Source organism: Loxodonta africana, chromosome 12 (genome assembly GCF_030014295.1).
Source record: "Loxodonta africana isolate mLoxAfr1 chromosome 12, mLoxAfr1.hap2, whole genome shotgun sequence".
NCBI lineage: Eukaryota > Metazoa > Chordata > Mammalia > Proboscidea > Elephantidae > Loxodonta > Loxodonta africana.
Genome location: NC_087353.1, coordinates 76,749,618 through 76,777,059, shown reverse-complemented (window position 1 = coordinate 76,777,059; position 27,442 = coordinate 76,749,618). Strand labels below are relative to the sequence as shown.

Genomic DNA, 27,442 nt, shown 5'->3' with positions numbered 1-27,442 from the left:
AGAGGAAGAATTCTTTGAGCCCTAGGCTGACAATTTCTAGATTTCTGTGAATTAAGAGTCTTATGTCTAGGACTTAGTGGTCACACTGACATAAATTCAGGGTTCCCTGAATTTGAAAGTTATTTCAAGTTTTCCTCCAAGGTAAAAAGGTTGAAAAAGGGCAAAAGAGACAGACACCAAAGAGGGCTGCAGAACAAGGGTATCCAGCTTGAGAATATTAAGGGGCTGTGAAATTAACATTTGGAAATGGATTTATTCTTGTTTTCAAGAGTTAGGGAGTATAAATGTTAAGATTTCTCACGGAGTTGGCTATGTCAGTTTAATGGGTGGGGAATATGAGAATTGGCAACTGAGACTTGAAGGATTTGGGTGACAAAGAGAATAGGTAGGTCCTCGCTAGTGCAGTTAAGGGCTCTAGAGGCTGGAACTTACTTAATCTTTAGATACTTAGAATGTTCTGTTAATGGGGTTGAAGTCATCTTGAAAGAAAAAGAGCATTATTAATATCATTTGGGGGAGCAGGGAAGATAGGATTTTGGTGCCTTCTCTAGCATATTTGCTCTAAGACAAAGATACATTTATTTTGATAGCACAAGACAAAGGGACTCTGGGAATAAAATTGGCCATGTGCCAACAGCGCATACAGCTCTGGCACTGAGTCCTTTTACCTTGCGAAAGCTGCTACTCTAGAGAAAAGTTTTGATTTTATAGGTTGTTTTCATTCCCCTTTTGTATTTGTTCATGTTGGTAAAGCCTGTGTGTGACAAGCAATTCTTTATAACCATGTTCTGTTGGAATCTAAATTCATTGAAAGATTTGTTTTTGACTTTATAAACTTTATTTTCACTGACATTTGAGCATGGTATTTTATAAATGACGAGATTCCAGGGTAGAATTGAATGCTTTTATTATTTTTTTAAATGTTTTATTTGAAAAAATTGTGTCAGTTAAAGAATTCAAGTGTTGTGGTTTAATAAACTTGTTTTGCTCTGGAGAGGAAAGAGTGTTAAACTTGGTATATTTTAAAACATGTTTCTAAGGTTAAACATGGTTTTCAAATTTTATTTTTACTATATTTTGCCTTTGGTAAGGCCAGGCATTCAGCTTGTTTTTCATAGTTCCCAATGTTTTTAGAAAACTTAAAATAAATTTCTTTCTTAAAGATTGGTGTTCTGTGCCTTTCCTTTTTGTCTTGGGAAATCTTACTTTACAGTAAACATTAAAAAGTTTATATGTCAAATTGTGTAGCAAATCAACTAAAAAGATATGTATATGACCCTAAAAAGTAAAGATACAAACAATTTAATTACTCTCAAATAATACTCCTAAATAATCTAAGTTTTGGGTATTTTATAATGAATTTGCTTCAGAATGAGGTACAGTAATGGAGTATTTGAAATTTCATCAAACTCCCTTACTTGCTTTTGAATGAGTTGTATTCCTGATTGTAACATTAATATTTTAATTCATCTCGAAGTATTGGTAATATATAAAGGTGTTAAGCAGAAGAAATTGTCTTCAACCATTTCGCTTAGAATAGTTATCTTTATTTTAGATTAATAAGGTACAAGGTAAGTGAAAAACAGACTCATTGTCCACTATTCTTTTCAAAGTAATCATTTGATTCTTGCTATTTTAAACACTACGAATCAGTGTAACCCTTGCCTTTATGTTGGGTCATAACAATTTTCTTCCCAGATATTTTTACATTTTTCTCCCCTTTGGGTAAATACAATACAAAAACTCAGTTGGATTTTTCAATCAGGAAGAAACAGCACTTTTAGAGAAAACCAAGCCCATTGTTGAGTTGATTCCGAATCATGGTGACGCTATAGGACAGAGTAGACCTGCTCCGTAGGGTTTCCAAGCCTGTAATCTTTACGGAAGCAGACTGCCACATCTTTCTACCGTGGAGCTGCTGGTGGGTTCGAACCACTGACCTTTTGGTTAGTAGGCAAGTGCTTTAACCACTGCATCACCAGGGCTCATTTTAAGTGGTCAATGAGTTATGAGAAAGCAAAGACTAAGAGAAAGTACCTATGTAAGTGCTTAATGCCTCGGTTTTCTTATCAAGTTATTTTCGTCCCCATTCTTGGTCTCTTAAAGCATTTCGTTTGATTTTTCCAGTGATAGTCTTTGGGAGCTCTTGAACAAATTCCACCTAGTTGACAGAAAGCATAAGAGACACTTGTTTCCATTGAAGCTCTGATGTTGAGTTTTAGAGTGGGGGGATTGTCTTAGCCTAGGCTCATGGATTTCCTGGACACCAGAAACTATTCCATTTATATAGTAAAGATGACATTTTTAACATACTTATATGCGTTGCCAGAAGGAAATAATCTCTTTGTCCCATTGCTTTCCTTCATTCAAACTAGATGTAGTCCTCTGCTACCTCAGGGAAATGGTGGCAATATCTAAATGTAAACAGAAACAAGTTCTGGGCATTTGAGGTTTTTAAGGCTGGGGTCCTGAGGGCTTTTTAGGGAAATTTTATGGGTAATTTTGAGTATATACAATTTTCAACTTATGCCCTCCTTTGAAGACCCTAAAATCGTCCCTTTGTTCCTCTCCCGCAAGATATGATTACTGTATTTTTAAATGCCCTCAAGCAAAATTTCTGGAAATCAACTCGTCACTGATTTAGTGGATTTAGTGGAGAAAATGTGACCAGTCCTTGGACTGAAAATTAATTGGGCCTTTTGGATGAAATGATGCCAATTGAGGTGAAATTCCCATGTAGGTGAATTAATATCAATCAGTGGTATTACTTGGCTAAGCAGAAACTGCAGTGCCATCTCTTTAATTAATTGTTCTTAAACCCTCCTTCGAAGAAAGCCGCTTTGGATAACATCTTCCTGACTCTTAAATGTGATCACTTGTACCATGCGTTTTGGTAGAGGAGTGTGATGGCCCAAGAGTACTAAAATGAATCAGGTGCCACCCCTAGAAACAAAAAGGCACTTGGCAATTCTCTGCCACCTTTTTTTTTTTTCCCTCATGAAATGGGACTGATTAGAAACATCTTTAGTAGTTACTCAGTATTTGTAGAGATGACCAAAACTTCTAGTTTATCAAGCATTTGGAATGTCCTAATATATTTCAAAGCAAAATAAGCCCTAAAATTGAAATAGGTGTCTTCTACATATGTAAAAAAAAAAAAAATGTAATGAGCTACTATAAAAGCTAGTAAAATCTATATACCAGCTTAGACTATGGTTTGGTAACAGATGCTTTTGGGCAAAGTACTTGCCTTTCTTGGGTATTTGTAAGGTGCAGTTGATTTTTTCACATGATCCTGAAGTTCAAGAGTTAATTTCTCTGGGTTGGATGATTTAAAGGGTGCAGATAGGACAACAAAAGCTTTCACCACCTGTAGGAGAAAATTCATATTGCTGTGTTTTTTAGATGCGTCAAGGGTTAGGAACCAATGCTGAACCCAAGTACTTAGCCTTTGATAGCAGCAGCTTGACTGATGAATGCAAGCGCCAGAGATTACCTCTGAACAAAGCTTATTCCACATAAATAGTTTGTAAGTATGAACAGTGCGGTGTCCAATAAAGCTAAAGTTTGATTTATATGTTCCACACCAAAATCATTGCTGTCAAGTTGACTCCGACTTACAGCAACCCTGTAAGGCAGGGTGGAACTGCCCCATAGGGTTTACAAGGAGTGGCTGGTGGATTTGAACTACCCATCTCGGTCTGGTTAACAGCCAAGCTCTTAACCTGGCCACCAGGGCTCCTTATTTATATGTTACACACATGCATTTAACATTTCAATCAGACTGTTCCTGTGATACAGGCCGTCCTTGATTTACAAATGACCACTTATTCCACCAAAACTATATTGTTGGAAGCATGTAGTAGGGGGACAAATAGAGGTTCTAGAGAATGTATGGTTAGAAGAGGGTTTAGGAAGGTCTAAAGGAGGAAAGGCTATACCCTGGGAAATGGGCTCTCAGGCGAGATCTACCCCTATAATGGCTTTCTTGCTTTATATTTTTTTCTTTGTAACACTCTTTGAAACCCACCAATTAGATAATTATTAAGGTTAGTAAGTATCTTTTAAATGAATATTCATACATTGATTCTGATTCGTTTTTACTTCTGCTGTTCATCTGAAACCAGTTATATTGAGAGAATGAGAACGTGGTGTCAGGTGGAAAATATTTTTGGAGCATAGACTACTTTGAGAGTGGAGGGGATACAGGAGGGAAGAGTACAGGATCCACAGTGTCACTGCAGAGGGTCACTGGTATGTGAGAAGGAGGTACAGACAGAGATGTGGGAGGATTCTGATAGAAAAACTTTTAGGAAATTTTGCCACTTGCTGAGTTTTTAAGAAACGTCTTCCTTCCCATTCCGTATGGCTTCCTCCTAGAACTAAGGCTATTACCCTTAGTTAAGGAGGAAGTCATCTCCCGAGTTCCATTTCTTTGAAAACCCTGTGGAGCACAGTTCTATTATGACACACATGGAGTCTTCCATGAATCACAATCAACTTGACCGTAACTGGGCGGGGCGGGGGAGGGGGTGGGGGGACCTTGTGGAGCTTGCTTGGGAACCTGGCCACAGTCTCCTATTTGCATCGTTTCTGTGAGAAAATGTATTCTGAGTTCCTGTCAGCTGTGTATACAGTACAATGAAATCTGTTGCTTTCACTTATGCATTATCTGTTTGTGCTTTTGTAGTAAGAGTGACCTGATTTTCCTATAGAGGAAACGTCTATAACTCCTCTTTGTTGAGGTCGATACCAAGTCCAAGGACAGCCACATGATCCAGGTCTGGCCAGTCAGCATATACCATTCCCCTAACCAAGAGAGGCAAATGTGACCCTGGGAGTTGCTTGAAACTGTTGGAAATAAAGCTCTCTCCTTCCACTGAGGCTGTTAAGTTGTATAAGCCTAGATAGAGTTAGTTGCTACCAAGTAGGAAGAACTTGTCCAAATAGAGCCAACACAACGGCAAAGCCAAGAAATGGAGAAAGACATGAGCCCTTGGGTGTAGCTGTGTCTGAAGCCTGACTACTCCTGGGCCTCCCTCTTATGTGAACCAGTAAATTCTCTTTTATTTATTTACTTAAGTCAGCTTGAGTTTCTGTCATTTGCCACCAGAAGAATCCTAATACACCTCCTTTGGGACACAGCTCATTTGTAAATTTGATCGCTTGTTGTACATTTGTGCCACATCTTTGCCTCATAATGAGAAGTGGATGACTACTCTTGACGCAGTCTTTGCAGTGGTCAAATGCATGGAACTTGAAACTATGAAAGTGATACTTTAATAAATGACATGCACGCTACCTCTCCTCTGGTTGGATCTGGACTACTGACAACAGCCGATTCAATAACTGCTGGGTGCTCAATTAGTGCGCTCTCCACTTCAAATGGCCCAATGCGGTACCTAGAAGAGGAAAAGGAGCCCTCAGTTACTATACCACCAAAGGCGGAGACTCTTTTGGCAATTTTTTATTTTCTAAGTGTGGCAAATCTACAAACCCAGAGGATATGATGACGTCATCAGCTCTGCCAACAAACCAGAAATACCCATCGCTGTCCATCACTCCTCTGTCTCCAGTGACGTAAAAATTTCCTCTCATCGTGGCGGCTGTTTTCTCTGGTTCGTCCTAGGAACCACATATGGCATTTGGGTATTAATTTGGTCGGAACAGAGAAGGAGGTATGGTACCCACCAGGTGACTAGTCCACTATATATCCTATTTTTAAAAGAAATTAATTTTTGAAGAGGTAATTCCTAGTATAAAATACAAAAGGCCCAAAAGAGTATAATAAAGTGTAAGCCTCTCTTCTACCTCTAGCGCCTCCACTCCCTATACCCACCCACCCACCCTACCCAGTTTTTCTTTCTGATGACAACCACTGCAACCAGTTTCTTATATGTAGAATTTAATCTTTACAAAACTTTTAGGAGACAGATGGTACCCTCCTGATTTTACAGCTGAGGAAATAGACTTGGATTTTGTGACTTGCCCAAGGTAATAGCAAGAAATGGTAGCTAGGAAATTTGGCCTGTATGGTCCTGAATACCACCTTTTCTATTTTAAAGTGTGAATAGCACATTCTACAATCTCATACCACATATTCAGAGAAGAAACAGAAGGGCCGTGTAGACTTTAGTCTGAGGGCAATTTCCCCTTCCTTGCCAGGTGGTAGGATACTGCCATTTTCATCTATAATCTAGAATGAAAGAAATGACTTAGGTTCTAAAAAAATTTTTTTTCATGAAATGAAAATGAATAGCAGAAAACTATGAAGCATTATCTCTACTGAACCAGTCAGATATTTTCTTAACCCACCTGGACATCGTAGGGTAGTATGCCTTTCCCCATCGAGCCCGGTTTAATTTCTTGTCCTTTCTGATTGGCACAAATGATGCCCTATTGAGAAGATGTATTTTATATAAGTATGCAAAAATCTATTTTGGTAATCTACGTCATGACAATGAAGCTGAAGATTCAGTTTTGGCTGATTTTCTCAGTATGCAATCGCATCTTCTAGAATACATTATTTTAGACTAGTAGTTCTCAAACTTGAGCATGCAGCAGAATCACCTGGAACGTTGTTAAAACACAGATTGCTGAGCCCCATCGCCCAGTTTCTGATTCAGTAGGTCTGAGGTGGAGCCCAAGAATTTGCATTTCTACCAAGCTCCCAGATGCTGCTGCTGCTGGTTTGGGGACCACACTTTGAAAACTACTGCTTTAGACTAAGGGTACCATTAAGTGCACCTTGGAATAAATTCCCATCTGAGGCTCTTTGAGGCCCTTCCCAGTTCAGTGGAAAGAAGAGCTGCTCTGTTTTGGTTGGGCCTCTCCAACTCCTAACATCCCTGAGATTTTTCCTGTGCAGGAGGAGACAGGGAAGCTGTATGGAATAATCGTAATTCCCCTTCGCCAAGCCTAAGCGGACAATTCACAAGCTTTGGTAACTGCTGGCAGAGTAAGAATTTTGGGAAATCCCATAAAAATTCAGAGTGTCATGGGGACACTCCAGGGGCTCTATGAAGAATCACAGGGCTGAAAGGCTCCCACTATGCGAAACGTAGACTTTGCCCTTTGAATATACCACTTCCGTCTGTCCATAGCCCTCGTACAGCTCCAGCCCAGTTTGCGCCTTCCACTGCTCCAGCACCTCAGGGTTGAGTGGCTCCCCTCCTGTCAAACAGTGCCGCAGCTTCTTGAATTTATATCTGCAAAGAAGGAGTTGCATGGACTCTTTGGAAGTATAGTCTGAGTGGCTTTCAGTGCAAGACAGGGCATTCAAGCAACAAGCAAACGAGCCAGGAGAGGTGGGTCTTAGGAAAATTCATTCAATACGTATTTGTTGAGGATGTACTACATTGCCAGACATTGTTCTAGGCATGTGGGACACGTTTGTGATTAAAACAAGACTCCTAACAGAGCTTACATTGTAAGAGGTGAAGGAGAAATCTTTATGAGCACTTATAATCCTCACAACAACCCTATTTTACAGATGAGGAAATCAAGCCTCACAGAGGTTAAAGAATTTGCCAAGGCCTCCCAAATAATACATGGCTGAGTGGCATACTCTGTACTACACATTTACCTTTGATCAGATAATGCACCAAGCATGCCACATACATTGAATTCTCACCACAGCTCTGTGAGGTGGCACTTACCCATTGCTGTCCAGTTGATTCCAACTCATAGCAACCTTTATAGGATGGAGTTGAACCGCCCCATAGGGTTTCCTAGGCTGTAATCTTTGTGGAAGCAGACTGCCACATCTTTCTCCCGTGGAGTGGCTGGTGGGTTTGAACCACTGGCCTTGCAGTTAGCAGCCGAGCAGTTAACCACTGTGCCACCAGGGCTCCTTATGGATGGAGTTAACAGAGGCTTAGCAGGGTCATCCCGACTATCTAAGCTCACACTATTAATAAGTAGCAGACCCCTACTTTTTTTGGCTCTGGAGCTTGAGCTTGTAGCCACTGGCCTTACTACTCAGCTGCCCACAATAAGGTTGGAAAGCTTGGAACAGCCCAACTCTGATAAAGTTCCAAATGGGTGAGAGGGGGTGGGTAGGACACAAATTGTGTGTATTCAAAATCATTCTTGAATAACCTTTGAATCATCCTTGAAAAGTGAGCAAGATGCTGACATTTTGAGGGCCACGAAGGAGTTGACACTGACTAGGAAAAGAGGCCATTCATGTCTGCTCTATTCTGTCTCTCATAGCACTCTCCCTCCTGGGCCTCTATACCTTGGAGGAAACAGAAGGTAGAAGAGCTAGCATTAATTAAACCATCTCTTTCTTCTTTTCCCTCTCTCCTCATGAACTCAATTTATATTAGTTAAATTAATATAATTGCAACTCCACTGTATGTGCAGGCAATTTGGCCAAATTTAGCTTTATTCAAGGAAATATAAGTGTAGTTTTTAAAAACAAACTACTAATTCTTTTGAGCTGTTTCTTATCTGCAAATGGTACTGAAAGACAGTCTTTTTGGGGGTAGGAGTTCTGGGACCGTAGGGCTTTAGTTGTCCTGAGGGAAAAGTCCAGTTGCACCTAAATGCTGTCCCAGTGGTTCTTAACTGGGGTGATTTTCCCTACCAGGGAACAGTTGGCAATGTCTAGAGACGTTTTGGAGCCCTGATGGTGCAGTGGTTAAGAGATCAGCTGCTAACCAAAAGGTCAGAAGTTCGAATCCACCAGCTGCTCCTTGGAAACCCAATGGGGCAGTTCTACTCTGTCCTATAGGGTTGCTATGAGTCTGAATCGACTGGATGGCAACAAGTTTGTTTTTTGGGAGACATTTTCAGTTGACACAATTTGGGGGAGGGAGTTGCTACTGGTATCTAGTGGGTGGAGTCCAGGGATGCCGCTAAACATCTTATAATGCACAGGACAGCTTCCCACAGCACAGAATTATCTGGTCCTAAATTCCCATCGTGCTGAGACTGAGAAACCCTGGGCCATCCTGTGCTGCAAAGGGGAGACCTGGGATGCTGGATAATAGTTTTCATTGTGGTTCAAGTGGAGATTTCTACTGAAATACCTCTTGAGGTCTTTTTGCACAAGCATTCGGTACACGGTGGGAGCGCTGCACAGGGTCGTGATGGGGTAAGTGGTCAGCGTCTGGATGAATTGTGAAAGAAACAGATGTCAGAGTGGTTAGTTACAGGTCAAGAACAGAGTGGATACTTACAACCTCTCATTTTCTTCCATGAATATGTGCCCCTTTTCTGGTCACTACCAGGAATAAAAACCTGTTGCTGTTGGGTTAATTTTGACTCATGGCAACCCCATGTGTTACAGGGTAAAATTGCTCCATAAGGTTTTCTTGGCTTTAATTTTAAGGGAAGCAGATGGCCAGGACTTTCTTCTGTGGTACTGCTGGGTGAGTTTGAACTGCCAACCTTTAGGTTAGCAGTTGAGTGCAAACTGCTCGTGCCACCAGCTAATATTTATCGGTTGTCACTAAATCAAAACCTGTCTCTGTTGAGTCAATTCTGACTCGTAGTGACACTACAGAACAGAGTAGAACTGTCCCATAGTGTTTTCAAGGCTGTAATCTTTATGGTAGCTTACTGCCACATCTTTCTCTCTCTCGGAGCTGCTGGTGGGTTCGAACTACTGACTTTTCGGTTAGCAGTCGAGCACTTAACCATTGTGCCACCAGGCTCTTTCTGTTGCCACTGGTGGATTCAAACTGCTGACCTCTTGGTTAGCAGCTGTAGCATTTAACCACTACACCATCAGGGTTTCCCAGTTGTCACTAGTGACTATATATTTGTTGGTAATTTCCAATTATTGGAAATAATGGGCATATGGTACAGTAACAGGCATACACATCAAATTTGAGAACAGCCACAAAACATGACTTGGCTTATTCTATCTCAAGGGTATAAAGTACTAACCACAATGGGACCTTAAAGCCCTCTGCCCTTCTATTCATGCACAGCACTGACTCTGGATGTATAAGCTGACCTACCAGTACCTTCCCAGCACCATTCTTATAAGAGATGTTAGTCTTTTTTATTGTATTGATTAAATGCATATGTGAAGGATTTTTCAGGCCTTAATTGTTTAAGACTTTTTTTTATAAGTCCAGTTCTTTAAAATAAAAATAGCAACCTAGTTATCTTAAATCTAGAGAAGTACTAATGTTTTAAAGGTCTTCTTTCTGGAGCGGGTTTCACTCTGCCATTTAATCTGTTGACAATTTGTGTGAAATTTAAGCATTTGGAAAAGGGCACTCATGATGTATGTCTAGGCTATTTGGATCGTCATAGATTAAAAATAGGTTTTTTCCTTTAAAAATTAAAGACGTATTGTTAAGGTAAAAATATATATAAGACAACTGGGTGGTGCAGACAGTGAAGTACTCCACTATTAGCTAAAAAGTTGGTGGTTCAAACCCACACAGAGGTGCCTAGGAAGATAGGCCTGGTAATCTGCTCCCGAAAGGACACAAACTTGAAAACCATACAGAGTAGTTTACTGTGCACACACATAGTCACCATGAGAAGGAATTGACTTGATGGCAGCTAACAACAATGATGTTAGTTGCTATCAAGCCGATTTTCAACTCATGGTGATCCCACGTGACAGAGTAGAACTGCCCCATAGGGATTCCTTTTTTTTTTTTTAATCTTTACAGGAACAGATCGCCAGGTCTTTCTCCCATGGAGCAGCTGGATGGGTTCGAATTGCCAACCTTTTGATTAATAGTTGAGTACTTAACATTTGCACCGCCAGGGCTCCTTTTACTAACAATAACAACAACAAAATATACACTAAAAAAATCTAACCATTTGTAAGTATACAATTCAGTGACATTAGTTACATTCATCATGTTGTACACCATCACCTATTCTTGGTATTTCAGAATAGCTTTTGATCCGTAAATGAACGTTACTACCATGTGTTCTTGTTCCCTTCATTCTAATTGTTTTACTGAGTATAATGTACATAATTAAGAATAGTGTCAATCCAAAAAGATTTTTATAGCACTTATAATGTACCTATTACCTTGGTGAAATAATATTCTTATTTTACAATGGAGGTTTTGAAACTGCAGAGTTTACTTATCTACTTCAGGGCACTTTGTAAACCCAATGTAGAGATGTTACTTCTTATGTTACTCTAGATTTCTGTTAAGATCCTCAAGCCATCTTGTCAGGCCAGTTAGCAGAATAACAGGTGAACATAGCTTTTATTCACACACAGGTGTGCTGTTTATTTAAAAACATGCATTTTGTTAAACTTAATTGATTTTCCATGGTTGAAAAATAATTGGCCTGAATCACATTTTTCTTAAGGTTAGAGAAATCGGAGCTCTCTGATATCTCAATCTTGCCGTCTTTGGCTGAGAAGAAAGGTCATGCCTGGTATCTAGGACAGTATTGAGTGCTGAGAATTAACAAAGTGAGAAGTATGGAGTTGCGAGAGGATGGAAGAGGCCACTCTGGGAGAAAGGTGACCCCACCTTTAATCTCTTCCACACAGGATTCAGATTTACCAGCTATTGTCTTTGTTTCACTGAATCAGAAACCAAGTATTTGTTTAGACTTAAGACTTCTAATCTATTATTTAGAACTAGGCTCTTAAGCAGCCATAGATTTAATGACACTAGCAAATCCTGAACAATTTGAAGCAGAAGACTGGATTTCATGCCTGAGCATTATGGAGAATTTGCTTGTTAAAAAGGAATTATTTCTTTAAGCCCAAGAAGCCCTGTATTCTACGGAATCATTTCTTTGTGGCTTTGTATGAGACGAGAGAGCTCTAAAGACAAGTGTAGCTGAAGGTCATGACTTACATCTAGGAAGGTGTCTGTGTCGAACTGGGCCATCTGATGCACAAAAACGCAGGCTCCCCGAATCCAGGAAAAAAACACACTGCCAATGGCAGCCTTGATCCAGCCCGTGTCGGACATGTTCCATATGATATCTGAGGACTTCAAGTCTGCCCAATACCTAAATGATATGAAGAAACAACAAAACAGACCAAAGGGGGAAAAACAAAGAAAGCAAACAAATGGTGTTTTTAAGGAGTAGTCTTGCCCCAGAAGGAGCCCTGGTGGCACAGTGGTTAAGCATTCAGCTGCTAACCAAAAGGTCAGTGGCTTGAACCCACCAGCCGTTCCTCAGGAGGAAGACCTGGAGATCTGCTCCCATAAAGGCTACAGCCATGGAAACCATATGGGGAAGTTCTACTCTGTCCTATAGGGTCATTATGAGTTGGAATTGACTTGATGGCGATGGGTTTATGGGGTTCTTGCCCCAGAGCCTCAAGGTCAAAAGATGTCCCTTGACAGAGTAAGGGATTCTACCTCCCACTCTTGTTAGAGGGCCCTTTCAGAATTCTAGGTGGTCTGAGATTAGAGTGGGAGGCTGCTGGGTATGACATGATTTTCTGAGCTTGTCCATTGACATGTCACATATTTATTGAGCAACTACTATGTGCTAGACACTGTTCTATAGCAGTGAACAAGATAGACCAGATCTCTCTGATCTCATTTTGCTTCAGGAGACAGATAGTGATTGAGTACACAACGAATAAATATAATTTGAAATAGTCGTAAGTGCTATGAGGAAAACAAAACAGGGTAGGTAAACTGATCTGGCAGGGAGGAAAAAGAACCGGACATGCTGCTGTGGGAATTGAATTAAACTTGACTCCTGCTTTTGACTTGGCCAGTTGGTTAGATAGTGCCATTCACTGAGCTTGGGGAGGGCAGGGGCATCAAGAGCTCCATTTTGCAGATGTTATATTTGAGAAATCTAATGACCATCCAAATAGAGGTGTCAACTAGGTAGTTGAATATACTTGTTGGCAGCTCAGGAGAGAGTTCCCTACCTCCCACAGAGGGTGTACCCAATGCCGAGGCTGCTGTGAGAGTGCTGGGCCATCTTGGGAGAGCCTGTGGTCCCACTGGTGAAATAAATAGCCATTGGCTCTTGACTTCCTGTTTTCACACAGCTGTGCTCTTCCGAGGCAGATCTGCAAAATATGGTCCCCAAGACAGTAGCTGAAGATGGCAAACCAGTTTAACTCTGATATTTCTTTTGCTCTAGTACTTATGCCCTCTTGACACCAAGAGACCTTTTAAGAGAACTGAATCTAATCCAAAACATCCCTGATAGGGATTCCTCAAATCTTAAACGGACTTTGCAGATCAATACCAAGATTAACAGTTCAAATTTTTTAAGCTCTGCCTCCCTATTGGCCAAATAGATAGCCAACTTATCTTTCAATATTAACAAAAAGACATGTGTTTTGTTTAATTTAACATTTTTTCCCTAGGTGCTTTTTTATCTATGAATTAAAAAAAGCATAAATTAAAAAAGTTGAATCTTAAAATTGTTATTAACATCTCAGGAGTTTTTATTTTTTAAAGGAAAATCTTCTGGCATTTGAGTCAAACTTTTTAATAAGTAGCCTCCTCCTCCCCTTATCCTGGGTTTTGTTTTCTGTGGTTTCAGTTACCCATGGTCAACCACAGTCCGAAAATGTTAAATGAGTAGCATGATAATCTTGCACCACCCAGCTCCATCCTGCTCAGAAACCATATTCATAACCTTTATTACAGTATATTGTTATAATTGTTCTATTTTATTATTATTGTTGTTAATCTCTTTCTGTACCTAACTTATAAATTAAACTTTATCATAAGTATTGTATATAGGACAAAACATAGAACATATAGGGTTCAGTACTTTCCATGGTTTCAAGCATTCACAGAGGTCTTGGAACATATTCCCCATGGATAAGGGGGGAACTACTGTAATTTGTATTTAATGTCTTGGTAGACACAGCTAGTTGCTTACCAAATAGCCATTCTCTCCTTTCTTGTACCAATAAATCTCTGATTTTGTTCACATATAAGGCAATCATATCTTCAGGGAAGACTGCTCCTGGTATAGCTTCAGGGGGTGAATCTTGATTAACCTAAGCCATCATGGCAATTCCTTCCCTTACCAGTGATTGGTTTAAGAAGGGGCACATGATGCAATTATGGCCAATGAGCCGCAAAGGGTTTATGGGAAGTATTTTCTTGTTCTTAAAAAGGGTCTTGAGGAAGGGATGCTGCCTTCCCGACCCCACACATCCTGTTTTCTGGCCTTTGGATATCGTGAAAGTACATGATGCCTGAACTTACCCGAGCCATGTTGTGATCACGAGGGGAGAAGTGAACACATTGAGGATGGCATGATGGAAAGATCAGTGAATCTGGGTTGTTACTAACTTCGTGGAGCCACTGAGTTAACCAACCCTCAGACCTTCCTACTTCTGCCCTTCTTATTTGTGAAGATTATAAAACTGTTTTTATTGTTTAAGCCACTTTTACTTGGGCCTCCTCTCTTCTGTCATTTTGTTGTACTGTGGTGGCTTGAGTGTTTCTGTGAGGCTGGAAGCTATGCTACCAGTATTTCAAATACCAGCAAGGTCACCTATGATAGACAGGTATCAGTGGAGCTTCTAGACTAATATAGAGTAGGAAGAAGGACCTGTCTACTTCTAAAAAACAAAAATTGACCCGTGAAAACCTTATGAATAGCAGTGAAACATTGTCTGATATACTGCTGGAAGATGAGTCCCTCAGGTTGAGGGGCACTATAACATAACTGAGGAAAAGCTTCCTCCTCAAAGTAGAGCCGACCTTAATGTGGATGAAGTAAAGCTTTCAGGACCTTCATTTGCTGATGTAACACCCCTCAAAATGAGAAGAAACAGCTGCAAACACCCATTAATAACCAATGTGGAGTGTATGAAGTATGAATCTGGGAAAATTGGAAGTCATGAAAAATGAAATGGAACACATAAAGATCAATATCCTAGATGTTAGTGAGCAAAAATGGACTGATATTGGCCATTTTGAATTGGACAAATCTTATAGTCTACTATGCTGGGAATGACAAATTGAAGCAGAATGGTGTTGCATTCATTGTCAAAAAAAAAAAAAAATTCAAGATCTATCCTGAAGCACAACACTGTCAGTGATAGGATAAATCTGTACACTTACAAGGAGGACCTGTTAATAGGACTATTATTCAAATTTATGTGCCAATCACTAATGCCAAAGATGAAGAAATTGAAGATTTTTACCATCTTTGGCAGTTTGAAATTGATCAAACACGCAAGATGCATTTATAATTACTGGTGATTGGAATGGGAAAGCTGGAAGCAAAGAAGGATTGGTAATTGGAAAATATGACCTTGGTGATAGAAACCAAGCCAGAGATTGAATAATAGAATCTTGCAAGACCAATGACTTATTCACTGCAAATATCTTTTTCAGTAACATAAATAGCAACTATACACATGGACCTCACTGATGGAATACATAGGAATTGAATCAACTACATCTGTGGAAAGAGATGGTGGAGAAGCTCAATATCATCAGTCAGAACAAGGCCAGGGGCCAACTGTGGAAGAGATCATCAATTACTCATATGCAAGTTCAAGTTGAAGCTGAAGAAAATACAAGCCCATGAGAACCAAAGTATGACCTCGAGTATATCCCACCTGAATTTAGAGACCATCTCAAGAATAGATTTGATGCATTGAACACTAATGACCGAAGACCAGATGAGTTGTGGAATGACATCAAGGACATCATACATGAAGACAGCAAAAGATCATTAAAAAGACATGAAAGAAAGAGAAGAACAAAATGTATGTCAGAAGAGACTCTGAAACTTGCTCTTGAATGTAGAGTAGCTAAAGCAAAGGGAAAAAATGATGAAGTGAAAAGTGAACAGAAGATTTCAAAGGGCAGTTCTAGAAGACAAAGGAAAGTATTATAATAAAATGTACAAAGATCTGGAGTTAAAAAACCAAAAGGGAAGAATACGCTCAGCATTTCTCAAACTGAAAGAACTGAAGAAAAAAATTAAAACCTCGAATTTCAATATTGAAGGATTCTATGGGCAAAATATTGAACAATGGAGGAAACATCAAAAGAAGGTAGAAGAACTACACAGAGTCACTGTACCAAAAAGAATTGGCTGACATTCAGCCATTTCAAGAGATAGCATACAATCAAGAGCTGATGGTATTCAAGGAAGAAGTCCAATCTGCACTGAAGGCACTGGCGAAAAACAAGACTCCAGGAATTGACAGAATACCAACTGGGATGTTTCAACAAACTGATATAATGCTGGAAGCACTCACTTGTTTTTGCCAAGACATTAGGAAGACGGCTACCTGGCCAACCCACTGGAAGAGATCCATATTTTTGCCCATTCCAAAGAAAGGTGATCCAACAGAATGTGGAAATTATTGAACAATAAAAAAAAAAAAATTTTTTTTATCATTAATATCACATACAAGTAAAATTTTGCTGAAGATAATTCAACAATGATTGCAGCAGTATATTGACAGGGAGCGGCCAGAAATTCAAGCCAGATTCAGACGAGGATGTGGAAGGAGGGTTATCATTGCTGATATCAGGTGGATCTTGGATGAAAGCAGAGAATACCACAAAGATGTTTACCCGTGTTTTATTGACTATGCAAAGGCATTTGACTGTGTGGATCATAACAAATTATGGATAACAATGCAAAGAATGGAGATTCCATAACACTTTATTGTGTTCATGATAGAACCTGTACATAGGCCAAGAGACACTCGTTCCAAAAGAACAAAGGGATACTGTGTGTGTAGTTTAAACTCAGGAAAGGTGTGCATCAGGGTTGTATCTTTTCACCATATTTATTCAATCTGTATGCTGAGTAAATAGTCTGAGAAGCTGGACTATATGAAGAAGAATGAGGCATTGGAATTGGAGGAAGACTCATTAAACCTGCAGATGCAGATGCAACATGCAGATGGTAGCCTTGGTTGCTGAAAGCAAAGAGGACTTGAAGCACATACTGATGAAGGTCAAAGACTACAACCTTTAGTATGGATTACACCTCAACATAAAACAAAATCCTCACAACTGAACCAATAAACAACATCATGATAAGCAGAGAAAATATTGAAATTGTCAAAGATTTCATTTTACTTGGATCCACAATCAGCACCCATGGAAGCAGCAGTCAAGAAATCAACGATATACTGGTGTGGGCAAATCTGCTGCAAAAGACCTCTTTAAAGTGTTGGAAAAAAAAAATACATCACTTTGAGGACTAAGGTGCACCTGACCCAAGTCATGGTATTTTCAGTCACCTCATATGCAAAAACTGGTCAGTGAGTAAGGAAGACAGAAGAAGAATTGATGCCTTTGAATTACGGTATTGGCAAAAAATATTGACTATACCATGGACTGCCAGAAGAATGTACAAATCTGTCTTAGAAGAAGTACAGCCAGAGTGCTCCTTAGAAGCGAGGATGGTGCGACGGCATCTCACATACTTTGGACATGTTATCAGGAGGAAGCAGTCCTTGGAGAAGGATAGCATGCTTGGAAAAGCAGAGGGTCTTTGAAAAAGAGGAAGACCGTTAGTGAGATGGATTGACGCAGTGGCTGCAAGGATGGGCTCAAACAGCAACGATTGTGAGGATGGCGCAGGACTGGGCATGGCTTCCTTCTGTTGTACTTAGGGTCCCTATGAGTCGGAGCCAACTTGACGGCACCTAACAACTTGATTTATCCAAGGTCACACAGATTATAAAAGACACAAACAGGATTCACTGGTGTGGACCTTGGGAGGGAATTTTGGGATTGGCCAATAGTACTTGGTTTACATTAATTAGTAGGATAGATTTTCATTCTGACAAAGGAAACTGCCCTGTTATTCAATAGGGTTTACATGGCTTCCCTTTCTATACACTTCTCTGGAAGAACTCTTTTTTTTTTTTAAACATAAGCTATTTAACTCCTGTTTGAAGGGTAATACCAACGATTAACGTTTTACCCACTTTTTTTTCTAGCTTATGAGGGACTTTCTCACATACTAGCATATTTTATCCTCAGAACAACCCTTGAGGTATGTGCTGTGTAATTATTCTCACTTTACGGATGAGGAAAAGTGAATTTCAAAGAGATTAATTGATCCGCTTTGTTTATTCATTCATTCAATAAATATTTCTTAAGCACCTACTGTGTCTTGGGAACCGGTGATATAATGATTAACTAAACAGTTAAACAAAGCTTCTGCCTTCTTGGAGCTTATAATCTAAGGCAGAGGTTGGGAAACTTTATCTGTAAAGGGCCAGATAGTAAATATTTTAGGCTTTGTGGGCCATACAGTCTCTGCTGTAACTATTCATTCTGCCTTTGTAGCATGAAAGCCATAAGTCCCATTCTGACTCAACAGTGCACAACAGTGGTAATCTTTATGGACACAGACTGCTTACATCTTTCCTCCTCAGAGCAGCTGGTGGGTTCGAACTGCCGACCTGTTGGTTAGCAGCCAAATTCTTAACCACTGTACCACCAGGGCTCCTCAAAAGCAGCCAAGACAAAATGTAAACAAAGGGCATGGCTGCATTCCCATAAAACTTTATTTACCAAAACAGGTGGTGGGCTAGATTTGGCCAATGGTCCTCAATTTGCAACCCTTGCAATCTGCTCCCATAAAGATTACAGCCAAGAAAATCCTATGGAGCAGTTCTACTTTGTAATACATGGGGTCATCACAAGTCAGAATTGATTCAATAGCAATGGGTTTTTTTTGTTTGTTTTTGGTTTTGTCTAGGGGAGAAAAACAGACAATAAGTAAGGGAACAAACGAATGACGTGGTAATTTCAGGTAGTGAAGAGTGCTGTGAAGGAAACAACAGGGTAATGTCATAGAGAGTGGCTTGGAATTCTACTCTGGATCAGGCAGTTGGAAAAAGTCTCATTGAGAATAAAACATTTGAGCTGAAATCTAACTGACAAGAAGGAACCAACAGTGAAAAGGTCTGGGGAAGAGCATTCCAGATGGAAGAAACAGCAGGTGCAAAGCTGCTGACATGGGGAGAGGGGACATGTTGGAGAAATTAAAACGTGGCCAGAGTGAGTCAAGCCAGGGAGAGTGAAAGGAGATGCGGTCTAGGAGGTAGGCAAGGGCAAAGGCAAGGGCAAGGGCAAGGTCATGCAGGATACTCATGAGCCACAGTAGGAAGCCGGAGGCAGAGCTACATCCCTTCCTTCTGTCCTTAAGTCTTTTATTAACTGATTCTTTTCTGAGAAGGATCCCAGATGAACTCGAAGTGAGCCCTTGGAGGCAAGGAGACTCCGAGGCATAGCTGTGATTCACATCACTACTGGCAGTGTAAATGAGGCTGAGAGGATACTCACTGAAATAACTCCTGGAAACTGAGCCACCCTTTCCGGCTATGCAGAGACACCAGGAGTTTGGTCATCAAGTTGGGGCAGTCTGGCGCAATGGACTCCACCGCTGGGGCCACCTCCTCACTGGCCACAATGCACTTGGCCTTGGATGCTCGCAGTCGGTAGAGAATGTCTTTTGCCGTCAGCTGAGTAGTTCCCGGCATGAAGACAAGTCCTGGGAAGGAGAGAGGGCCCCAAGCTGAACAGGACTGTTGTCCATTAGTTAAGACTCTGCGGATTATGGAAAACTTGGGCTTTGTGCTTGAGTGGGGAGAAGCTGTGGCACTCAGCCTTCAGCTGTCCCTGTCTTATCCCACAGGATCCGCATCACAGGGAGATTCTTAGAGCACTGACTTCGGAGTTCTCCAGACAGCAGGTCTAATCCTGGCCTTGCCACTTACTCTCTTTGTGACCTTGAGCATGTTACTTGATCTTTCTGTGCCTTTACTTCCTTATCTGTAAAAATGGAGATAATAATAGCACCTACTTCATATGTAAAATGCCTGTCATATAGTAAGCATTAAAATGGTGGGCAATTATTATGTAACATTTTAATGTACATTTGAATCATTATTAAGTAACATTTAAATAGCACTTTACAGCTTATGGAGCCCTCATGGCACAGTGGTTAAGACCTCAGGCTACTAACCAAAAGGTCAGTGGTTTGAATCCACCAGCCGCTCCTTGGAAACCCTGTGGGGCAGTTCTACTGTGTCCTATAGGGTCCTTATGAGTAGGAATCAACTCAGTGGCAAAGGGTTTGGTTTACAGGTTTACAGCTTATAACACATTTTCGTGATAACATCATCTCATTCAATCCTCTGAACCAGTGGTCTCCAAAATGAGTCGTACAAGGCAATCCACTGGGGATGAGAAAAGAAAATATTAGAATTGAAAAACAATTATTGAGCTATTAGAATTCTTTTTATATTCTTATCTCATTATTTTTGCATATGTTTAATAATATGCATTATATATTAGTGCAGTAGAACAGTGTAAATAATTATACGGAGAGCATGCACCCTGGTAAGGACTCCTGGTAGCACCGTAGTTAAGAGTTTGGCTTTGTGGGCAGTTTTACTCTGTCCTGTAGGGTCACTATGAGTCTGAATCGACTCGATGGCAACAGGTTTGGTTCTTTTGGGTTTTGTGTGCCCTGGTGCGCAATGGTTAAGAGCTTTGGCTGCTAGCCAAAAGGTCATCAGTTCAAACCCACCAGTGACTCCTTGGGAGAAAAGACCTGGTGGCCTGTTCTTGTAAAGATACAGCCTAGGAAACTCTATGGGGGCAGTTCTACTCTGTCCTATAGGGTCACTAAGACAATTGACTCAACAACAATAACATGTGCCCTAAATATTTTTATTCATAAACCCTGCAACCAAAGAAGCATGGAGACCACTATTCTAAGCAACCCTCTTCCAAAACCCACCGCTGTCAAGTTGATTCTGACTCATAGTGACCCGATAGGACAGAGTAGATCTGCCCCACGCTGTATCCAAGGCTGTGATCTTTTCAGAAGCAGACTGCCACATCTTTCTTCCACGGAGCGGCCGGTGGGTTTGAACCACCAACCTTTTGGTTAGCAACTAAGCACTTAACTGCTGCGCCACCAGGGCTTCTTAAGCAACCCTGGTAGGTCCATGCAATTGTTGCCATTTGATGGAAGATGAGATTTGGTCATTGCTGGTAAGTGTCAGAGCCAGCCCTCAAACCCGGGTCTTCACAGTGGTCTGGCATATCAAGGTTTGCCTGGGCCACTGTGGCCATGCTTAGCTCATCCCAGTCCCCTCACTCCATCCTAAGCATTAGCCCAAGATGGGCCTGATTCTAAAGAACCAATTTCTCATGACAAGAACATAAATGAGACAATTAGATGAGAGTAGTTTGCACTTTCTACAGTGAATCAACGGGAAGAAAGCAGTGTGTGTAAAGCATTGAAAATAACCACTACCATTTATTAAGCACTTACTATGTGCCTGACATTGCACTTAAAACGAACCCCAGTTGATAAATGACAATTTGCTTAAGGAGCGAAAAGTCAGGAAGTGGCAGAGTCAGGATTTAAATCCACATTTGCCAGACTCCCAAGACCGGGACCTAGGTGGCATCCCAGACTACTTATTTCTTTATGAGTTCCCTGAAATTAGCTGAACTGAATTCCTAGGGAGACTTTATTTTATTGGAAACAGTTGAAAAGCTCTTATATGCCATCCCCTCTTGAGAAAATGAATAAGAATGTGATGAATAGGAATTGATTAAGGAAATACTTCCGAGGGGTTCAGAACATTCAGTCAATCTAAAAATATAAGATGATTTCTTTTGCAGACCACTTTTTCTTAATGGCTCAGAAATTTATTAGCATTCTTCATGGATTGTGATACCGATGTGTTCTGTGGATGAATTCTTGGCGAAGGCGAAGTAAAAACAAAACATTGTGCTGTGTAGTGTGGTACAAGCAACCATGATATTTACACAGAAAAATGACTAATTGTGAGTTAGAAAACATAATTTTCAGCTGTTTGTTTGACATCTAATTAACTGAATGTTTTTGACCATTCAGCCTTGTGCTTATTTTTAATTGACATTTTACATATTATATAAGTTACATTAAGTGTTATTACTTTTTTTTTTTGGTGACAAGTAAACTACCCTTAGTCTCCTCCCAGTCACAGTTTCACATTTACAAGTTCTTGTTTATAGGGAATGCAAAAAGAATTTTACATATTACTATTTTTACTTAATATTGGTAATAAGAGCATTTTTCAACATCATTATAAATCTTTATAATTATCTTTTAAATGGTATTCCATCAAGTTGAGGCACCATAATTTCAGTCAGCAATAAACACACCTCAGTTAAACATTTAGTCTCAGCGAAGTTATAGTTTACTTAACCGTTTCTCTATGTTGTTTCCAATATTTTACTATTATAAATGACATTACAACAAAATGTTTTTGTGTTTTCTACAGCAGTATATCCTTTGGTGTTCTTATTTATTATTAGTTAGTTTTAAACATTTAGTTAGCAAATTTTTTCTGGAACGTTCCAGAAAATAAACATTTTAGGCTTTGTGGGCCATATGATCTCTGTCCCAATTAGCAACTCTGCCACTGTAGAGCAAAAACAGCCAGGGACAATATGTAAGTAAAGGAGTGTGGCTGTGTTCCTTTGAAACTTTGTTTAGAAGAACAGGTGGCCAACCATGGTTTGCCAACTCCTGTCCTAGAGAGAGGAGCCCTGGTGGTGCAGTGGTTAAAGCATTTGGCTGCTAAGCCAAAGGTCTGTGGTAAGAACCCACCAGCTGCTCCGTGGGACAAAGATGTGGCAGTCTGCTTTCACAAAGATTTACAGCCTTGGAAACCCCGTGGGGAGTTCAACTCTGTCCTGTAGGGACTCCATGAGTCAGAATTGACTTGACAGCAATGGGTGTGTGGTGTGTGTGTGTCCTAGATAGAAGGAGCCCTGGTGGCATAGTGGTTAAGTGCTCAGCTGTGAATCCAAAGGTCGGTGGTTCGAACCCCCCAGCTGCTCCACAGGAGAAAGATATGGCAGTTAGTTTCCTTGAAGATTACAGCCTTGGAAACCCCATGGGGCAGTTCTACTTTGTTCTGTAGGTTACTATCAGTCGGAATCGACTCAGCTGCAACAGGTTTGAATTAGTCTCAGGGAGGAAAAGAATCCTGTTGGAATTTTCATTTGGGATGTGTTATAAATTACTACTTTGGGATAAAATATCTCGTTGAATCACAATCTTTCTATTTGGAAATAGGCGGAGGCTTTCCAACTGAAGTCTACAGCTGTATTCTTATAAGTCCTTGTGTTCTAAAAGGTCTTTTCTTCCTTTTGTATTTTCATATCAATGAGAATCTAGATATATTCAATAGAAGCAAATTCTGGATTGTCTGGATAAGTACATGAAAACCCAGAACTACAAAGAGGCATCAGTGCCCACGTTTGCTTTTAGAGGGCTTTGGGTTCAAATTCCAATTACATAGCTTTCTAGCTGCATAACCTTGAGCAAGCTGCTGAACCTCTCTGAGCCTCAGTTTCCTCTCCTACGAACAGGTATCACAATAATACCTGCTTCTTAATTTAGTTGCATCACGATTGCATTATGACATCACGCTTGGTCTTAGTTTCAACTTTTGTTTTTCTGTCCTCTGCAAGCATTGTGGCACAGTGGTTAAGAGCTACGGCAAGCTATGGCTGCTAGCCAAAATGTCGGCAGTTTGAATCCACCAGCCAGTCCTTGGAAACCCTATAGGGCAGTTCTACTCTGTCCTGTAGGGTCGCTATGAGTTGGAATCAACCTGATGGCAATGGGTCTGTAAGCACAGCTTTAGTCAGAACTCGCAATTCAGAAAAACCTCAAATTTCAGTCTTTCTATGTTTCTGCACAATTTAGTAAAGTTCAATATTGAAGCTGACCTGTTCGCATACAAGCCACATTTAAGAGCCACCATTCTGGGATCCGGGGCAGAATCACAGCCACTCGATCTCCTCTCTGCAGGCCGCAGGGCTTGGTGAGCACATTGGCAGCCTTTCGGGACAAGGAGCTCAGTTCTCCAAAGCTCCATTTCACTTCATCCCCTTTGCCGTTTACCCACCACAGGGCTGGGCTGGCGGGTCTCTCACCTGTCTGGACAGGGACACGTGAGAAAGAGAGGAGAGGCTCATATGGCTGGTGACCAAGTAGTGGGGAGATCTGTCTTTATACCCCCTCCATTCCTGTTCCCTTGGATCCTGGTAGGAGTACCCAATACATCTTTGGGGGAACCATCCTCTTAAACTGAGTGCAGGCTTGGTGAGACAACCCATCAAGGTTATAACTCTTGCCTGACCAGTGGGTGGGCGTAGGACCCATGTTGGGCCGGCTAGACTTTCTTTCCTTGGACTTTGAGTTTTTGGAGAGGAACAAAAAGCTAGAAATGGTTGGAGCAAGAAATTGTCAATTGGATACTGGTGCTTACGTACCCCTAGGGAGTTGTCCTGGTTCTTGTCCTTTCCCAGACTGACTCTTCAGACAACTACCCAATTTTACAACTCTCCTATATACCACTCCAATGAATTCCTCTCCTTTCTAAGTTAGATTCTGTTCCATCTAGGTAACCTTGATAGATGTACTTGGGTGGACTAGCAAACTGACATCCCTTTGTACCGAAAAATCTGAGGTGTGGACTTCACAGGCAATAAGGATCAGGTCGGCAGGCCATGGGGGCCAGTCAACTGAACTGATTGATTCTGGAGGAAACTTCTTACTTGTGAGTCTACAAAGTGAGTCATACTGGAAAATGTCTTGGCTTTTTATGCATTACCTGAAAAAAAAAAAAAAATCACTCCCTTTCCCTCCTTCTTCTGTCTGGAATGCTGGGGAAACTTCCCCAGTTGGCAAAATACTTCAAAGCCCAGTTGACATTTCGCTTCCTCTGGATAAGCTCTGTGAAGGCTTTCTTAGCCATGTGTCCCTGCAGCTTTGTGTTCATGCTCCATTACATATTACAGACACGTCCTTACCCTACAGGTGTAAGTTCCCACATGATCAGGGACTCTGTTCAGGTGTCTTTGGAGCTCTATGACCTTAGATAAGTAACTTAACTTCTGTGAGCCTCAGTTTCCTTATCTGCAAACCCCCAGGATGGTTGTGGGGATTCGATGAAATAATTCAGGTCAATATTTCTCAATCTTTAGTCATTTGGGTATCACTTTCGCTATTTTTGTCATATCTGCCTACACCTGTGCTGTTATTCTTTGTATTCTTGACTCACTTTTACTTGTATAAATTTACTTAGGAAGGAAAATGCATTTGATTTTCATAGTTGAAAAATCAGTACCACTTGCTAAAAATAGGTTACTGAAAAATAAATATATTGGTAACAAAACTGTGTCCTTCAATTTCAGGAGAGATTATCAACTTCTACCTTCTCTCTCTTTGTTCAAAAGAGAGTTTAGCAAGTATTACCAGTTGCCATTAAGTCAACTCTGACTCATGGCGACCCCACATGTTTTACGGTAGAACTGTATTCCATAGAGTTTTCAATAGCTAATCTTTTTGAACTATGTAGCCAGGCCTTTCTTCTCAGGCATCTCTGGGATTCAAATCATCAACTTTTCGGTTAGCACCGAGCACATTATCCATTTGCACCACCCAGGGACTCCTTAGCAAGTGTTAGAGAGGTGTTGAAGAGGTCATGACTTTAAATGAAGACTTTCTCCTCTGTTTAATAAAGACTGATTCAATATTATTTAATGCCTTGTATATCTAGTAGCAGAATCCCTGGGTGGCGAAAATGGTTAAGTGCTCTACTACTAGCTGAAAGGTTGGTGTTTCAAACCCACCCAAAGGTGCCTTGGACAACATGCCTGGTGATCCATTTCTGAAAGGTCACAGCCTTGAAAACCCTATGGAGCAGTTCTACTCTGCACACGTGGGGTTGCCATTAGTTGGAATCAACTTGGTGACAACTAACAACAACGACAACAACAACAATATATCTAGTAGCTAAGGTCATCTTCTGAGTCTAGGTTCTTGCAGTGCATTTTGGTAAGCACTGAGTGTTTAGCTCAGTACCTGGCATGGGGTGGGAGTCAGAAAGTAGGGACTTTGTCTTGAGTCTGTAAACACTCTGTTGTGCACGCTTGCTTGCTTTATTCTTCTTAACCTCCGATTCTCCCCTTTTCTAGTCACCCCAACCATGACTATGCATTCATTGGTGATGCTCTTTCCGGAAGCCAAAACTCAGATTACTGCTCTGTGGATAAGCCTGTGACCAGCTCAAACAATGTATGAGAAGCAAATAGCTGTTGCTTAGCACTTGGAGAAAAAAGAAAGAAAAGAGGAATAACTCTGTTTATGTTGTGCAGGCTCCAGAGAAAAATAACCATATGTCGTTGAGGAACAGAGACCCTCCTTGGGAAGAGAAGAGGGCGATTGGAAAACAAACAAAGGAAAACAAGAGGGATGAAAGAATTCAATTAAATTTGACAAGTGGATCACAGAATAAGAAAATGATAAGTTGAGAAATAAGTGGGCACCAACATCTAATGGAACCCTAGCATCATATACCTTCTCCTTTTGGGACCACTGGTCCAGCACATCTCCAGCAAAGTTAAAATTCTTAGGCAATGTCCTCTCACAGCGATTTATGGCTTCGAAGTCATCAAGAGTCAGAGGTGCCCAATGCTGGTAATCTTTGTGAAAATGCCGGCCAGGTGGCTTGGCAAGCCAGAGGAATCTGAATGTCTGGTATTGAAATAAAATCTTCATGATTCTCCAAGAGTTTTTTCTACTGATACGGACGTGGAAGTACTGCAGGCTCTGGGGAGAGATGGGAGGAGAATGTCAGTCTCTCCTGACCCTCACGGTGAGATTGGGAAGTGGATTTATGCCTGTGTGCCCCTTGGAAGCTGGGGAGCACCTGAAAAATACCCCATCCTTCTTCAGAGCTGTTGCAGCTGCCACTGAACTCTCCCTCTTCATTCTGTCTATGACCAGATTGGTCTTAAAAAACACAACTGTAGAATGGTCAAGTTCCCATCTTCTGCCCCTGCCTTCTCCCTAACTAAGCAACAAACCAACAGAATACTTACTCCCTGCCTTGGCATTCAAGTCTCCTTTAATCAGCCTCATGCTCTGTTCTGTTATCTGCTAATTCCTGTACTTGAATCTCCTCTTTCAGTAAAAGCAGCCTATTCATTTTCCATAAATGTCTATTCCCACCACCAAAATCTGGCCTGTTATGCCCCTTGCTTCTGTCTGACTCTTCCCTTCAGCGTTCCAGTATAATTGGTCAGAAACCTTGATTTAAGTCCTGGGTCAGCCATTTCCTGGCTGAAGGATATCCAGCAAGTTATTCTTTCTGTGCCTTAATTTTCACATTTGTAAAATGTGAAATAAAATTATGGGAAATATATAGCGCCCCCTCCAAGAATTGTTGTGAGGATTTAATAACACAATGCATGTAAAATGTGCCTTTTAAATGTTAGCTACCGCTATTGTTATGATTCTTTTCATTATTAGTATCAAGGCATAGTTTCATAAAACGGTCTTACAGTGTGAATCGGGAGACCTAAATTTTACTCCCAACTCATTCCAAGCTAACTTTGTGGCATTGGTAAGTTCTCCTTTCCTTTCTGAACTGCAGTTCGCAATCTTAAAAATTTTTTTTCTTCCTCTGTGGTTGCTTCTTCTTTTG

At 40.7% G+C, this 27,442-nt stretch overlaps 1 protein-coding gene across 1 annotated transcript; it reads right to left on the bottom strand.

Moving 5' to 3' along the window:
• Positions 1 to 1,845: 1,845 nt before the first annotated feature.
• Positions 1,846 to 26,577, bottom strand: ACSM4 (acyl-CoA synthetase medium chain family member 4). Its single transcript, XM_023558813.2, has 13 exons — positions 26,314 to 26,577; positions 23,679 to 23,889; positions 19,218 to 19,425; positions 12,842 to 12,985; positions 11,802 to 11,958; positions 9,036 to 9,115; positions 7,085 to 7,208; positions 6,316 to 6,396; positions 6,095 to 6,196; positions 5,498 to 5,625; positions 5,303 to 5,402; positions 3,251 to 3,370; positions 1,846 to 2,161 (listed from the first exon to the last, which is right to left on the bottom strand). Exons 1-13 carry the CDS (start codon positions 26,512 to 26,514, stop codon positions 2,075 to 2,077), a joined length of 1,743 nt encoding a protein of 580 aa, XP_023414581.2. The 5' UTR covers positions 26,515 to 26,577; the 3' UTR covers positions 1,846 to 2,074.
• Between the last annotated feature and the right edge of the window lie 865 nt (positions 26,578 to 27,442).